This window comes from Stegostoma tigrinum, chromosome 8 (assembly GCF_030684315.1).
Source record: "Stegostoma tigrinum isolate sSteTig4 chromosome 8, sSteTig4.hap1, whole genome shotgun sequence".
Lineage (NCBI taxonomy): Eukaryota > Metazoa > Chordata > Chondrichthyes > Orectolobiformes > Stegostomatidae > Stegostoma > Stegostoma tigrinum.
Genome location: NC_081361.1, coordinates 62,389,657 through 62,402,701, shown reverse-complemented (window position 1 = coordinate 62,402,701; position 13,045 = coordinate 62,389,657). Strand labels below are relative to the sequence as shown.

Below are 13,045 nucleotides of genomic sequence, written 5' to 3'. Positions count from 1 at the left end.
ATTCTCGAACTCCTGTTTCGTTACTGTCTAATATGGCAGAGTTCCCATAAGAACTAGGAGCAGGAGTAGGCAATCTGGCCCCTTGAGCCTGCCCCGCCATTTAATAAGATTATGGCTGATCTTCTTGAGACTCAGCTGCACTTACCCGCCCACTCACCATAACCCTTCATTCCTCACTATTCAAAAATTTTTTGAGCCTTGCCTTAAACATATTCAGTGAGGCTGCTTCACTGGGCAGGGAATTCCCCAGATTCACAACCTTTTGGGTGAAGAAGTTCCTCTGACCTCAGTCCAACATCTGCTTCCCTTTATTTTGAGGCAATGCTCTCGAGCCCTAATTTCACCTGCTAGTGAAAACAACCTCCCTGCCCCTCTCTTCCCTTCATAATCTTATGTTTCTATAAGATCTTCCCTCATTCTTCTGAATTCCAAAGAGCATAAGCCCAGTCGACTCAGTGTCTCCTCATAACACAACCCTCTCAACACTGGAATCAACTGAATCAATCTCCTCTGCACCCCCTCCAGTACTAGTATTTCTCTTCTCAAGTAAAGAGACTAAAATTGCACACAGTACTCCAGGTGTGGCCCTCACCAGGACCCTATACAGCTGCAGCATAGCCTCCCTGTTTTTCAACTCCATCACTCAAGCAATGGCAGTCAAAATTCCATTTGCTGTGTAGATCTTCAGATGCACCTGCAATCCCACCTTCAGCGATTCATATACAAAGACACCCAAGTACCTCTGCACAGCAGCCTGGTCCAGTTTTTTTTTTACCATTTAAAACATAGTCTGTTTTGTTGTTATTCTTTACCAAAGTGGATGACCTCTCACTTATCAACATTGTACTCCATCTGCCAGACCTTTGACCACTCACTTAGACTATCTAGATCCCTCTGCAGACTCTGTGTCTTCTGCACACTATGCTGTATCACTCACCTTAATATCAACTGCAAATTTTGACACACCACACTTAGATGATTTGGAGTTGGGGACTATGTCAATTGTAAACAATTGAGGTCCCAACGCTGATCCCTGAGGGTCACCACTAGCCACTAACTGCCAACCAGAAAAGCACCCATTTACCCCTACTCTTTGCTTTCTACTGGTCAACCAATCCTCTATCCATGCCAATAGATTACCTGTAATACCATGCAACTTTATCTTATGTAGCAGCCTTTGCTGTGGCACCTTGTCAAATGCCTTCTGGAAATCCAGACACACCACATCCACAGGTTCCCCAGTGTCTGCCATGCAATTAATGTCCTCAAAGAATTCCACTAAAATAGTTAAACGTGACCTACCCTTCATGAACCCATGCTGGGTGTTCCCAATGGGACAAGTTATATCCAGATGTCTTGCTATTTCTTCCTTAATGATAGATTCAAGCATTTTCCCCACTACCAAAGTTAAACTAACTGGCCTATAGTTAGCTGCTTTTTGTCTACTTCCTTTTTTAAACAGTGGCGTCAAATTGGCTATTTTCCAATCTGCGGGAACCACCCCAGAGTCCAGTGAATTTTGGTAAATATTTACTAGTGCATTTTCTATTTACCCCTATCACCCCTTTTAGTACCCTGGGATGCATTTCATCAGGGCCAGGAGACTTGTCTACCTTTAGTCCCATTAGCTTGCCCAGCACTGCCTCCTTAGTGATAATAGTTTCTTGGTCCTCACCTGCTATAACCTTCTTGCCCTTAGTTTTCGGCACGTTATTTGTGCCTTCCACTGTGAAGACCGACACGAAATAACTGTTTAATGTCTCGGCTGTTTGCTCATTCCCAGGTTATTAAATTGGCCTTCTCATCCTCTAAAGGACCAATGTTTACCTTTGCCACTCTTTTACGATTTATATATTTATAGAAACTTTTGCTGTCTGTTTTTATATTCTGAGCAAGTTTACTCTCATCATCTTTCTTTCTTTGTCTTATAACTGTTTTTGTGGCTTTCTGTTGGCCTTTAAAGATTTCCCAGTCTACTAGTTTCCACTACTCTTTGCTTTTTGTATGTGTTTTTTTTCAACCTGATACTTTCCTTTACTTTCTTAGACATCCATGGCTGGCTGGCTGTCTCTCTCTTTTCCTACAGTTCTTCCTTATCACTGGAATATACATCTGCTGAGCACTGTGAAAAATCATTTTGAAAGTCTACCACTGTTCCTCAATTGACCCACCGTGAAGCTTTTGCTCCCATTCTACCTTAGCTAACTCCTCCCTCATTCCTTCATAGCCTCCTTTGTTTAAGCACAGGATATAGTTACTGGATTTAATCTTCTCATGCTCCATCTGTATTTTAAATTCAACTGTATTGTCGTTGCTCCTTGCGAGTGGGTCCCTAACTGTGACACCATCAATTATTCCTGTCTCATGACACAGGACTAGATCTAGGATAGCTTGCTCCCTCATAGATTCCATTACATATTGTTCAAGGAAATTATCGCGGATGCATTCTATGAACCCCTCCTCAAGGCTACCATGACCGACCTGGTTTGAACAATCGATATGTAGATTAAAATCCCCCATGATAAATTAAACATTCACTTATCACTAACAGTTTGTCTTTACCTTTTGGAGTCAGTGGTTGAAAATGGTTTTGTTTTTGCTGTTTGAATGCTCGAAAACCCTTTGCTAACCTTTATATTTTAAGGCAAAACTAATACAGAAGATACTTGACACTACAAATTGTTTTGAAGTCCCCAAGATTATGCAGTTATAAACTTAAACACATTGTTATATAAAATTAATGCTAATACCAAGTTATATTTATTCATTTGCTGTGCTTCAAGTCAGGGTCAGTTAGATCAGTTGGCAGGACAGCTGGTTTGTGATGCAGAATGACAACAACAATTTGGGTTCATGTCCTGCACTGGCTGAGGTTACCACAAAGGACTGTCTTTCTCAATCTCTCCCCTCGCCTGAGCCATGGTGATCCTAAGATTAAACCACTGTCAGTTGTGACTCTCTAATGAGAGAGCACCCCTGTGGTCCAGTCAAACCACAGCAACTTTACCTTTATATGTATAACATACTGGTACAAGGACACAGTTGTGGTTGATTCCTTGATAAGGGTAACAAGCCAGAAGAGTACTCTCTCTGTCTTATTCCTCCTTGGGAGTTTGGATCGGAAACAAAACTGACCTGATTCAGCCTTGCAGCTGTAACTCTAAACATGAGGTTATTGTCTTTACCTTGTTTGCAATCCCACAGTGCATTTCAAATGAAGCCAACTTGAGTCACATAATGTTGTAGTGTGAAGATCTACATTGGCTGTGATTAAGCAGAGTATTACAATATGAGATTAATCAATATATGTACTTTTAAAATGTGATAATAACTGAACTGAAATCAATCATGCAGTGTTAGTTTCTGTACAAATCATGCAAGCCCTGAAGTGGAGCGTTGCACCCTCAAGCTTATGTTGCCTTGATGCCAGAGATTACCATGTCATATCCAAACTAAGATACTGTCCGCATGGGTTTCCTCTGGGTGTTCTGGTCTCCTCCCACAGTCCAAAGATGTGCAGGCTAGGTGGTTCGGCCGTGCTAAATTGCGCGTAGTGTTCGGGGGTGTGTGGGTTATAGGGGGATGGGTCTGGGTGGGATACTCCAAGGGGCGGTGTGCACTTGTTGGGCCAAAGGAGCTGTTTCCACACTGTAGGAATCTAATCTAATCTAATCTAATCTAATAGTCTGTGAAGCTTGATTTTACATTTTGTGTGAAAAGCATGCAGTGGTCTTTTGTGGAAAGCCTGTTTAATGCTCCAGTTCATGCAAAGAAAATTTAATAGTGTTCTGTCAGCTGTTAGAAAACATATAAATGTGGAATACCAGGTAGAAAAGTCCAATACTAACGAAGTGCTTTTGTTTTTAGAAATGTATCTCCAGAACAATGTTTGTAGTACATGGAAATGTACAACAGTGGCCATTGTTAACCTAAAGGGAGAACATGAAGAGATGTATATGATCAACAGAGGATAGAAAAGGCATATCCATGAAAAACGTGAATGAGAAAACCACATAGTGTCCAGAAGAAAGTCAAATATTCATAAGGCTGTGAATAAAAATTACACGATGACCCAATAAGTTATTATGGCTATTACAGAAATGGATGATGAACTAATTTTGAACAGCCAATGTTGTATTGCTTCATTCTTAATTGCATTCTCACCAATGAAATAAGGCTTCTAACAAGGAAATCAAAGTTTGGAAATGAAGAATGGAGTTGATTTTAAAAATTGGAGGGAAACTTGCACTCAGAGCTTTTAGACATCTACCATTGGTTTGCTACTCTCAGAATTTACATGGCCCATCCTGTAGGACAAGAAGATTAATAAAATGGAACATTTATTGTCGTACTTATATCATGTTAAAACCTAGCTATACTGTTATTCTCTTCACTCTTTGATAATATTCAAATGTTGTGTCAGTACTGTTACCATGCATCTGCAGCTGCTGTGTCGGTGGTACTTCGCTGTCACTGGAATTGTGGCATCTCCATTTATTTCTTGTGGCTGGAATGCTGTTTTGTGAAGTAATAAAATAGATGCTAAATCTTCAATTACTTGAAGACTGTCTTTTTCCACTTATTGATATCTATCTCATACGAAAACAAGGTTAGGAAAATGGATAAATCTTGAAGCATATTCCTTTGTGCCTGTGCTGGCGATTTGAAAGAGCATTCCTGCTTACTGCCGCACTTCAGATATTTCCTGATAAATTAGTCCTCTTCAAGTGCATGTCCAGTTCCCTTACCATGTTCCAATGCAACTTTTTTCTGTTACGTGTTCAGATGTTCTAGATCTTCATAAATCCCTGTGAATAGTCTCCCTGTTTTCACCCTTGTTGCTTTCCCAATTCTTTGAAATCAGTGACCTGTGGTTACTGACCCACTTTCTGTTTGCTCTATCAAAACCTGTGTAATTAGAATTCCTACATCAGCCCTGTCCTTAAATCTCTCTCCTCTAATGTGAATTTCTCCACTTTATCCTTGGTATAATCTTAGTGAACAAACCTCCTTTTGTACCCTCTTCAAGGTCTTCACATTGTTCCTAGAGTGCAGTGTCCAGACTTGTGCACTCTACTCCAGCTGAAGCCAAATGAGCACTTGTTAAGGTTTAGCATATAAACCAGCAGCAAAATACTAGTGTTCCAAGTTTTTTTGTTTAAATTATTTCCAACCCAATCTGGAAGCTGGAAGACCATAAAAATTGTGTTATTCTATATTTGAAATCCCTGTACTGAATAGCAGTTTAATTTTAATCTTGCTCTGACTCAACCTATTTGCAGATTGCTTTGGCTGCAGCTGGACTCAATTATCCCTGCCACCGACTAACAGTCAGTAAAAGACCTTCACCTACACAAACCCGAGAACACTCTGAAGAGGTAAAGCAATTGTTTTCTTTTGACTTTCATTTATTTTAAAGTATGAAGTTGTCAATTTGCTACATACTGCCTTTTTTAAAAGAAGACATTGTACAGGATCATAGTCTGGCTGCAACACAGAAGGTGGTCATTTCATCTGTCACATCAGTGCTTGCAAAAGCATCTCCACTCATTCCTGTTGTTTCCCTGTAACCCTGCAAATTATTTCTCTTCAGGTGATTATCCAGTTTTCTTTTGGAAATTGTGCATTGGCCTCCATCGCTCTCTGACAATGCAAATCCTAACACTGAAGTTATTTTAAAAATCGGCTTCTCCCCATGTCACCATTGCGATTTGTGTTTGCTGATATTTTGTATTACCACATGTTGTGAAATAATCATTCATGGTGCCGGATAACGAGTTACTAATGTGACCCCATTTTCATGTGCCATTTGGATAGTTTTTAAAAGCTGGGTGGAAACGCAGCACAAATTTTGAAGTGTTAGTAAAACATTGTTGTATGTTACCTTTAGTTGCCTTCAGTGAAGGCGACATGTGTTTCAAAAAGTTTCGAAGTCTTTGTATTGTAATGAATATTTTTGTAGGCAGATGAGCAATGAGTTCTGTCTTCTTGCTCTGCTTCTATTTCACACTTTCTAACTAAACCCGCTGCAGCTTTATTGCTGTGGTTGTAAATAATTAACTTGAAGATTCTATTCATTGATGACCCTGAATAATTAATGAAGGGATTGGACGACTTTATATTATCAGTTTGCCTTTGGTTCTGATTATGTTGTACTCGCATAATAAAAATGAATACTGTTCAACATATATTTCTTTACATTGTAATGCAAATATATTTTTAGATTTGAATACTTTAAATGAGACATCTTTATCGTTACTTTACTTCAGTACATTGGCCTAGGTTCTTCCAATACTATAGACCAGGTAGTTTGACCTCTGTAGTGGGGAAGTTGCTAGAGTCAATCATAAAAAGAATCCCTACAGTGTGGAAGCAGTATATTCAGCCCATCAAGACCATACCAACCTGCTGAAGAGCATCCACCCAGACCAACCTCTGCCCTTCCCACTCTGGACACTATGGGAAATTCGGCATGGCCAATCCACCCACCCTACACATCTCTGGACTGTGAAAGGAAACCGGAGCACCAAGAGGAAACCCATGTAGAACCGGGTAGAATGTGCAAACTTCACATAGTTGCCAGAGGGTGGAATTGAACCCAGATCTCTGGCACTGCAAGGCAGCCATGCTAACCACTGAGCCACCATGCCACCGATAACTGAACACTAGGAAACACAGAGCTCAATTCACCAGTGTCAGCACTGTTTCGTGAAGGGCAAGGCATGTTTGACAAACTTGCCGGAGTTCTATGAGGATGTAAGTAGCAAGGTGGATAATATGGACCCTGTGGATGTGATCTGTCTAGACTTCGAGAAGGCATTTCACCACAGTGCTGCAGAAAAGATGGATCCAGAAGGTTAGTTCATGGGGTTAGAGGTAGAGTATTGACATCGAAAGAGGATCGGCTGACTGACACAAAGCAGAGGATCAGGATAAATGGGTTCTTCTCTGGAGGGTCAACTATAGCTAGTGTGGTGCTGCAGGGTTCTGTTCTTGGATCTCAACTATTTACAATCCATATAAATGATCTACAAGCCAGGACAGAGTGTAACATAGCAAAATTCATGGATAATACTAAAATAGATGATAAAGCAGACTGTGATGAAGAGATCAAGAGTTTACAAATGGATATTGATAGGCTAGGAGAAGGGTCAGAATCTGGCAGATGAGTTTAATGTGGAAAAGTGCAATATTATTGATTTTGGCTGGAAAAATAAAGAGTAAATTGTTAGTTAAATGGGAAGCAGCTTCAAAGTGTGTCAGTTCAGAGAGATGTGGGTGTCCTTGTGCATGAATTGCAGGAACTGGGTATGGCGATAGAGCATACAATAAGAAAGGCAAATAGAATCTTGGCATTTATTGCACGAGGACTGGACTATAAAAGTAAAGGAATGTTGTTACAATTATATAAAATGTTGGAGAACACACCTGGAATACTGTGATAACAAAGTGTGGAGCTGGATGAACACAGCAGGCCAAGCAGCAACTTAGGGGCGCGAAAGCTGACGTTTCGGGCCTAGACCCATGAAGGGTCTAGGCCCGAAATATCAGCGCTTGCACCCCTAAGATGCTGCTTGGCCTGCTGTGTTCATCCAGCTCCACACTGTGTGATCTCGGATTCTTCATCTGCAGTTCTCGTTATCTCTGATCACAATTTTAACCTCACCTGGAATATTGTGTCCAGTTGTGGTCTCTTTAGTTGGGGAATGATATGGTGACATTTGAGGTAGTTCAGAAGAGATTCACCAGAATGACTTCAGAGATGAAGGGGCTGTCGTATGAGGAGCTGTTGAATTGTTTGTGTTTGTACTCGCTGGAGTTCAGAAGAATGAGGGGGGAATATGACTGAGATGTATAAAATGCTGTAAGAGATTGATAAGGTGGATGTTGAACAGAAGTTCTCCTTTATGGGACGATCTTGAACTAGAGGGCATTGATAAAGAGTGAGAGGAAGTAGGTTCAAAACTGAGAGGGTTGTGAATCCGGGGGACTCGTTGCCCTAGAGCGCAGTGGAAGCACAATTCTTCAACAGATTGAAGAAAGAAGTACATGTGTTTCTGATGAAAAGCGAGATAAAGAGATATGGAGAGCAGGCAGGAGAGTAAAGTTGAGACTAGGATAAGATCAGCCATGATCATGTTAAATGGCAGAGCAGGCTCAAAGGGCTGAATTGTCTACTTCTGCTCCTAATTCCTACGTTCCTATGTTCTTAAATCACAACGTTAATCGTACCATTTAGAATTACTGTACAACAATCAACCTTTTGCACTCTTGAGAATTACCATTTGATAATTTAGTAAAATGTCCACTTAAACTTTCTTAATGTCTAGATCGCATAATTGATCATTTGATGGCTTGAAGTGGCATGAATAACATACAAACGTATGCAACAAGAGTAGGTCTCTGGGCCTTGGGCTTGCTCTACCATTAAGTAAGATCATGGCTGATCTGATTTTAACCCCAACTCTCTCTTTTGCATATCCCTGATAATCTTTCATCCCCTTGGTTTGGCAGAATACGTGTAATTAAAGTGTCTGGCATGGATTTTTATGCATGATTCCCAATGTGTGAAGGTCGGCTGTTTGGAAGAAAATGGTTCATCACTGGCTGGGAACCTCTTAAGAAACAGGGTACATTGCCCAGTACTGGAGCATTTCTCACTTCCCTTCAAGGAAAGGCAGTTACTGACTTACAAGCGAGAGTATAGAGTTATGTCCCAGTAAGAGTAAGTACTCTAAGGACAAGAGATGAATAAAAAAAAAATGCATTGGATATTTAATTTCCACATTATCAAAATATTATATCTACCATATTAGTCTTCCTCTGTTTGTGTCAGTCCAATCCAGGAAGGAAGAAAAAGTATTTACTTTTGTGTATATTTGTGTGAATGAGATAGAAATTTTGTAAAATAGTCTTTAACACTTGGAAGCCACCACATATTACGATAAAATCCAGGACGAGAGTAATTGATACTGAAAAAATGTTATGAAAAATTAGGAAGTCGAATGAATGGGATTCAAAAATGTCAAGAAGAGATTGCAAATAAACATTTTAGGGATAGATCAGTATTGTGAGGATTAGTAAGTTGTGGTAAGGCCACTATGGAATGAAGAGTGGAGGGAAGTACGTGAAGAAACGACAAAGATACTAGACATATACTTGCCTCAATTTTCACAGCGTAAGTTGTTATGGCCATGATGAGAGGAATGCACTGATTTTTAAACCCAACGACTCGTCAAGTTGCACCATTTATATAGATGTGTTGATACAATCACTGAAATGGCCAATTGATTCCCTAGTGTATTACATTCAGAAAATGAGACATTTTCACAAGGCTTCTTGAATGAACTCAAAATAAATTCATGTATTAGAAGCAGAACTTATTCCTCAAACAATTGGCCAAGCTGTTTGACAACTAATCCAGAAAGGGAATTTTACCCCCTTAATACAACACACATATTAGACTCTGCAGAGAGTATTCTTTTTTAAAGTGGAAAAACAACCTTTATCGTCCAATACACACAACAACAGATAAATTGCTGTGATATTTTGTGGTTTACTTCCATTTCAAGTTCCCGGTTTTTCTTGGGATCCATTTAAGAAATATCAACTCTGCAAGATTTAATGAGGCAAGGTTAAATTGTGAGTCCTGAGGAACGATCCACAGACCTGTTTTCTCCTCCACAGATGCTGCCAGACCTGCTGGGCTTTTCCAGCAACCTTGTTTTTGTTCCTGATTTGGAGTATCTGCAGTTCTTTGGTTTTTTACTTTATTGTCCAATGCTGTGTTAAATAATGGAAAGTTTGGTGAATCCTCTCAAAAACTGAGATTCTTGTGGACTAAGCTAAACCTCTGGCAGCCATAGATTACTGCAAAATCTTTTAGACCGAGCTTCGGTTCAGATGGAAATCCAATTAGATCTAGACATTTAAATAAATGTTACAGCTTAGCTTTTTTTTTGGATTGGCAAAGATAGTCCAAATATTGAGATGTTAACTTTTAATGTACGGGTTCCCAAATTCAACCGGGGAGTGAGAGAGAGAGAGAGCTGCAGCTTTTTTGCTTGTTTACAGCTGTTTCTTTTTTCAAATGCCTGCTATGTTATTACTTTCTTTATGCCCTTCCCATGTGTTCAATGCAAATCAAGGCCAGCCAAGATTGCTTGTCAACCATCATGGGGCTGCTGAAATCCCCACAATTTCAGTACCTTCCAGTTTTATTCACATTGTCTAAAATGTTCCGGTCTTTTCCAGATAACCTAAGATATAAATATATATTCCTAGCATAGGATATATAGGGATTGTAGAACCATTGTAGTTAGATATGGAACTTGTTGTGGAGATAGTTAGTTATTTAAATAGAAGTGGTGGCTTTTTTTCTGAAAATAAAGCCACATTTAACCTTGCAGACGTGATATTTCTTGAATGGATCCCAAGAAAAACTGGGAACTTGAAATGGAAGTAAACCACGAAATAACACAGCAGTTTATCTAACTTCAAGTGATGCTAAATTATGAGTTATGATATTAAGTTTTGCAGTCAGGATTTCAAAAGGACAGGTCACTCTTGTCTTACCTTAAAGATTTCTTGATAGGATTAATGCAGAAAATCAATAAAGAAAATGCAATAACTTTTGGTTTATTTTGTTTTTCTTTAGTTTTGTTAGTGATTTAATGCTCCTTTCTCATTCTTAAGTTCATATTTTTGCTTACTCGATTTTTTTTCTAGTTACAGTTTGCTTTAATTACTGTTTTGAATGCTCATGGTCCATGGTGAAGTTTATTAACATTATTTGCTTTCAATTCTTCATGCAGTGCACTGATGTTCATATGGTCAGTGACAGTGAGGGAGATGATTTTGAAGATGCTACTGAGTTTGGAGTTGACGATGGTGAACTTTTTGGCATGGTATCTTCGGGACCAAAGAAGTCTGCAATGAGTATGTGTAAAATACCAGTATTATCCAGCACAACCTGCATCTTTTCACAGTGTCATTCCATAGTTTACTACTTTGATTTTTTCGTTGTTCTTTTATCATGATTTACATCTTCTAACTGAAATGCATGTTGCTAATGTAAAGGACTTGGTGAAAAAGAATGATCATTGCTGAAAAGAGAAACATGTTGCTGAACTCTTTGCCTTGTGTTCATCAAAACATCAAATACCAAGTTTCAAACAATTCGGAAGGAGAACAGGGTGTTGCTTGCTTAGTAAGTCCACTAAAATTGATTAAAGCATTGCCAAGGAATGGGCAAAGTACCAGTGAACTATGGGCTCCCTGTACTCCCAAATTATTCAATAAAGGTTCAAGGCTTGAAAATATGCCTTTTGTTAGCAGAGAACAGGTGCCTTTGTGGGATGGAATGCTACTTCTAGTGAGCATAAATGAGCCATATTACAAAGTTTTGGTAAAGATCTGTAGTTCGGGTCGTGGGTGAGGGTGTTGACTTGCTCGACGAGCTGGCTTGTTCTCGTTCAGATGTTTCATCACATGCTAAGTGACATCATTAGTGGAGCCTCCGATGAAGCGGTGTTATTCTACTTCATTTGGAATTTATACCAATTGGTCTGTTATGCTGAGTAGTGTCATTTCCGGTTTTGATCTGTATGGGTTGTATATGGGGTCCAGTTTTGTTGATTGCATTACGGGTGGAGAACCATGCCTGTAGGAATTTCTGTGCGCGTCTATGTTTGGCTTTGGCTACTATGGTTACCTTTTCCCAGTTAAACTGATGGCCTTCATTGTCTGAGTGCACTGATATTAAAGTTGATGTATTCTCATGACTACTTTCCTTCCTGTCTTTCCAAGTTAATGTTTGTGGCAGTCGTTGCATGGTATTTTGTAAACCATGTTGGTTCAACATGTTGTGGGAACGGGGTCTTTAATCCATATAAGCATTTGCCATAGAGTTGTATAGGCTTGCAGGCCACCATGACTTCTTGTGGTCTTAGGAGTTTTGTTGTCAGTTCCGATATGTTCTTGATGTATGACAGTATGGCCAGTGTGTTAGGGCATACTGTGTCCTCCTGCTGTCTGTGGATGAAGTTGCAGGGATACCCATTTATAGCGAGGGTTTTGTATCGGTGCTCTTCCTCTTTCCTGTGTAGTTCTGGGGTGTTGCAGTGTGTCCTAGTTTGTTTCAGTAGTGTCCTAATGCAGCTTTGTTTGTGGATGTTGGGATGGTTGCTGTGAAAGTTGAGACTTTGATCAGTATGGGTTGCTTTTCAGTATTCTGAAGTTTGAAATGCCGTGTTGCACATATGCTCAACTTTAGCAATCAGAAATGGAAGTTAATTTTTGTTTTCTTCTTCCCTTGTGAACTTAATCCCTGCGAATATGCTGTTTCTGAAATGGTGGGTGTCTTCTAATTTATTGCGTTTAATAATGACAAATGTGTCATCTACATACCTGATCCACAGTTTAGGTTGAATGCAGGGGAGGGTGGTATGTTCTAGTCTTTGCATGACTGCTTCCATGATGAGTCCTGAGATTGGTGACTCCACTAGTGTACCGTTGATCTCTTTGTATGTTTGACCATTAAATATATGAAGTGTGTGGTGAGACAGAGTTCGAGCAGTTTCAGTATGTTGTCATTGCTGATTGAGCTGCTGGTCTGTGTTGCTGCTTCCTCTAGTAACGTGGTCACTGTTTCTTTGGCTAGTGGGATGACAATTGATGTGAATAAAGCTGTGACGTCAAAGGATACCATAATCTCGTCGTCACTGATTTTTATGTTCTTGAGGGTACGGAGGAAATCTTTGGTTGAGTGAATGGAATGGGGTAATCTGTCAACCAGGTGTTTCAATCTCCGTTGTAGTTCCTTGATCAGTTTGTGTGAAGATGTGTCGGGCAGGGAAACAATGGGTCTGAGGGTGATGTTTGATTTATATACATTAGGACATTCATAGAGCCAGGGGGTGTTTGTGCCTTCTGGTTTCATTCTTATGTAGTCCGCCTTGGTTATCTGCCCTGTATCCTTTAGTCTCTTCAATGTCTGGGTGATTCTGTTACCTTGCTGCAGTGTTGGGCCTACTGCCACCTGTTA

General features: G+C 39.9%; 1 protein-coding gene across 6 annotated transcripts in view; it reads left to right on the top strand.

Moving 5' to 3' along the window:
* faf1 (Fas (TNFRSF6) associated factor 1) overlaps nucleotides 1-13,045 on the top strand; it is a 394,938-nt gene that overhangs the window by 221,518 nt on the left and 160,375 nt on the right. For 5 of the 6 annotated variants that reach the window (XM_059647931.1, XM_059647929.1, XM_059647934.1 and 2 more), the window contains 2 exons: nucleotides 5,283-5,378; nucleotides 10,815-10,938. In XM_059647931.1, the coding sequence (XP_059503914.1) occupies nucleotides 5,283-5,378; nucleotides 10,815-10,938 (220 nt within the window). The remainder of the gene's footprint in view (nucleotides 1-5,282; nucleotides 5,379-10,814; nucleotides 10,939-13,045) is intronic. The other variant, XM_059647930.1, reaches the window with a different exon arrangement.